The sequence below is a fragment of the Cebus imitator genome, unplaced genomic scaffold (assembly GCF_001604975.1).
Source record: "Cebus imitator isolate Cc_AM_T3 unplaced genomic scaffold, Cebus_imitator-1.0 Scaffold380, whole genome shotgun sequence".
Taxonomy (NCBI): Eukaryota; Metazoa; Chordata; class Mammalia; order Primates; family Cebidae; genus Cebus; species Cebus imitator.
In genome coordinates this window covers 1,662,065-1,665,827 of record NW_016107695.1, presented here as the reverse complement: position 1 = coordinate 1,665,827, position 3,763 = coordinate 1,662,065, and the positions used below count along the sequence as shown (strand labels likewise).

General features: G+C 62.1%; 1 protein-coding gene across 1 annotated transcript in view; it reads right to left on the bottom strand.

The window, feature by feature from the left end:
- Positions 1–1,535: 1,535 nt before the first annotated feature.
- The window catches only part of FRMD1 (FERM domain containing 1), a 24,974-nt gene continuing 22,746 nt past the window's right edge, over positions 1,536–3,763 (bottom strand). The window contains 1 exon segment of the mRNA XM_037731071.1: positions 1,536–2,520. Coding sequence (XP_037586999.1) covers positions 2,275–2,520 — 246 coding nt within the window. The 3' untranslated portion in view covers positions 1,536–2,274.

Below are 3,763 nucleotides of genomic sequence, written 5' to 3'. Positions count from 1 at the left end.
TGTGGGGAGGTGCATGTGGGGAGGGCAGTGAGCATGGCTGAGGCCCAAGCCTCAGGGGAGCCTGCTGGGGCCTGGCCGGGTGTGTCAGAGCCAGTGGCCGCAGTGGGCTTTGTGTGGCCTGCCTGGCCGTCCCCTCTTGGACAAGGCTCAGGGCAGCCGGGCCCCTAATTGTCCTCTCCACATGCCAGATGTTAACAGACATCTGGCATAATTCTCCATGTTTGTCCACAAGGCCCAGAGGAAGGACAGAAATAGGAATCCCCAGCAGGGCGGGAGTGGCTTCTCCGGTCAGGCAGGGGCCAGGGCTGCGTCGCCTCTGCTGGGACACAGGGCGCTGGGCTGGCCGCAGTGTGATGCTTGCACAAGTTAGGGGTGGGCGGGCCAGATTTTTGCTGCTCTTGGGGTCTATGGTGTGTGGTGAAGGTGACCGGCAGGGGATGCCTGGATGTGGGGAGTGTGCAAATGTGTGAGTGTGCACGTGTGTGCCTGTGCATGTGTGTGCATGCCTGTGTGTGCATGTGCATATGTATGTGCGTGTGTGTGCGTGCGTGTGCCTGTGTGCCTGTGTGTGTGTGCACCTGTGCGTGTAGGTCTTGGCTCAGACCCTGCTTCATGGTGGACGCTGCCTGCTCCATCTCCCAACCTTCCCTAATGGTCCGCAGGTCTGGGCTCTTGCCCTCGTTTCTTGGAAGGAAGCAGACAGTCCCTGCGCTGGACCAGGGCAGGTCTGTCATGTACTAACGGGAGGGGCCTCTGGGAAGCGCCCCCACGCCCACACCTGAGCCAGCACCAGCTGCCCTTCCCCACTGCACGGGAGCTGTGGGCGGTCTTGCCCTCCATGGCAGTGGGGCTCATGGCTGTCTACAGAAAGCAGCCTTCGGTGGCTGATGCCCTGAGTGAGTTACAGCTGCTGTCTCACCAGACCCCCAGGCAGGCTGGCCCGGGTTCAAAAAGGAGGTATCCATTCAGGTTATTTATTACATTTGCCTGGGGCACACACACGGTTCCTTTCACAGAAAAGAGAGGCCCCCCTGGATGGACCCATCAAAGAGGTGGCCACCATGCACGCGGCCCTGCAGCAGGCCACAGGGCTCAAGCTCACCCTGGTCTCCAGTGAGTTGAAGGGTGGCGCGGCATGGTCTTCATCACACACAGACAGTGAAGGGGACAGTGGTGTTCAGGGCACAGGGCGGCACCACTGTGGCCTCTCAGCTCTCTGTGTTGGGCTGAGACTAGCAGGGACACATGGGCCACTCTCCTAAATGCAGAGGACAGCAGCTGTGCACGTGTGCTGGAGTCTTGTGCAGGAGCCCTGGGGAGACCCCACCCCGGAGGTCTTTCAGAGCCCGAGGGAGACCCCATTCCGGAGGCCTTCCAAAGCCTGAGGTGCTGAGGCTGCATGACCCATGGAGCCCACCCCGGTCAGAGCAGTTGCCACTCACAGCCAGTCCCCCACTCCCTATGTGTCACCAAAGCCTCTCTCCTTCCCCATCTGGGCTGCACCGGCCCCACCCCGCCCAGGAAAATGACCTAAGGAAGCCACCTGTGCTGTGAGCAGACCGGGCCCTGAGGCATCATGGCTGAGGTGGCAGCAGAGTTGGCTTTAGCCTGGGGGCAGTGGGGTCTTACTTGGAAGGGAAAGCACAGTCATTGACTAATTTCTGTGTGTCACTCACATGGGTGGTGGGTGAGGGTCTGGGCTGGGTCTGAGGTGACAGTTCTGGGCTTGCGTCTCAGGAGGGGCCTCCGTCTGACAGGCCCAGCACTTGCAAGCAGGAACTGCAGGAGGGTCCAGGTCTGGAAGGGGCCTGGGTCCTGCACAGCAACAGCCACCGTGAACTCGGCTCAGGGGCCCTGGAAGCCGGTGCCCACCAGTACTGTCTCCCAGGGAGCTGTCGTAAACGTCAGAGCTCTCTCTCCAGGTTTGGGGCCCACTGTCACCTTCTCTCCCAGGTTAGGACGGGTGAGGGGCTAAGGTCAACACCATGGCTTTGAACCTGCCAGACCTTGAACCTACTCCCTGGAGACCCCGACGGAAGGAGCTCCCAGGTGCACCTCGGGCAGGCATGAGGTGTGGGACTGTCTGTCACCTCCCAGGTTGATGTCAGAGCCGGCTCCACACCTGTCCCAGGTGAGCCTGTGGAGCGTGCTGGCTGCGGAGGTGGGGGCAGCATCCGGTGGGCAGGAAGGGCCAAGGGCCATGTGGCAGTGGGTGGGTGGGGGCTGAGCTACCTGAGGCTGGCAGTGTAGATGGTGCTGCTGGGTAGATGGTGCCTACACCACAGACTCCTGTGGGGGCGGGGCCTCCCTGAGCAGGTCCAGAGCCAGGCAGTTCCTGGACCTGCTGCTGGGGAGCGTGGCCCTGGTCTCGCAGGGGCATGCCAGCCTGAGGTCCAGGGTGCAGTGGAAGGTGTGGCAGAGTGAGGCAGGCTCTGGGTGCAGGGCCAGCTGGTGCAGACGCGTACCGTCCAGGCTGCAGCTATGTTGCTCCTCACTGGCCCCGGCTTTCATCTCTCGGATCTGCAGAGAGAAGCCATGGGGTGAAGCCTGCAGCGCCCTCCCGCTCCCGCCACTGCAGACGGCAGCCACACTGCTTGTGGCCACAGAGCCGCCCTCCCTGCCAACACCTGCCCTGCACTGCTGTGCACTGCCGCCTGCCCTGGACGGGCTCCCCCGGCACACACTGGCCCCAGCCCTACCTGCCGACCTCTCGGGGGTGCTGGTTCCAGGGGCCAGTCCCTCCCCTGCCTCTCATCAGCATAGCAGCCCACACTGCCTCAGTTTCCCTAATGAGACATCTGTGTCCGTCCCTCAGGCCTGCCCGTGGCCCTTTCAAGAGAGGCTTGGCATTTTCTTCTGGTGCATTTTGGGAGCCCCCACCTTGCCCAGCTTCTTTCTCGGGGCTGTTTTCTGCCTTGTAGCTCAGTGGACCTGGACTCCAAATTTTGTGTAATTTAGGATCAGGTCTGACTGTGGCCCTTGAACACCAGCTCTGGGCACCTCAGACATCAAGACCAGCCTCTTATTTTACACGGGAGGAAACTGTCACTGTCCGAGGCCCCGTCCAGGTGGGCATCCAGCGGGCAGCATCATCACCCTTAGGTGACGCCTGCAACCCGAGCTTCTTGGCCACTGTGGCCCCTCAGAGCTGCACCATTGTGCCCCCTGGAGGTGGACAAGGCGCCTGGCAGCAGGCAGCAGTGGGCAGGTGACTTTCATCAATACATCTTTCAAGAGTTAGAGTCCCCGGCCAGTGCACAGGTGGCTTTGGGTGGCTGTCTCCTCTGAGGAGTGGCTGACCCTGGCTTGGGCTCGCCTCCACTGGGATGGTTCTGCACTCGCCAGGACCTGCAGCCTCCCTCCTTCCTCCAGTGCCCAGCCCTACCCTCTTTCGATCCAGCATCCGATAACTAATCAGCCACAGCTGACTTTCTCTGTCTTTCCAGGGGGATCCTGGACAGAGCTGACTGGACAGGGCCTCGCCCTACTGTGGTGGAGCCCGGGGTGTTGGGTGGGGATTGGGTAGGGCAACTTAGAGCCCAGCTGGGAACCCTGAGCCCGCCAGTCCCCACCTGGGCATGCAGGAGACACTGGCTCTGCCTCTCCAGCTCCTTTGGGAGGACCCTAAGGCCTGGGGGCTCTAGGGGAGTAGAGGAGCCCGGAGCAGCCTTGCACACTGGACCAGGCCCTGGTGGAGGAGGTAGATGGAGGGGCGGGGCAGCCAGTGGATGGAGGGGGCGGAGGCAGCCAGTGGAAGAAGGGG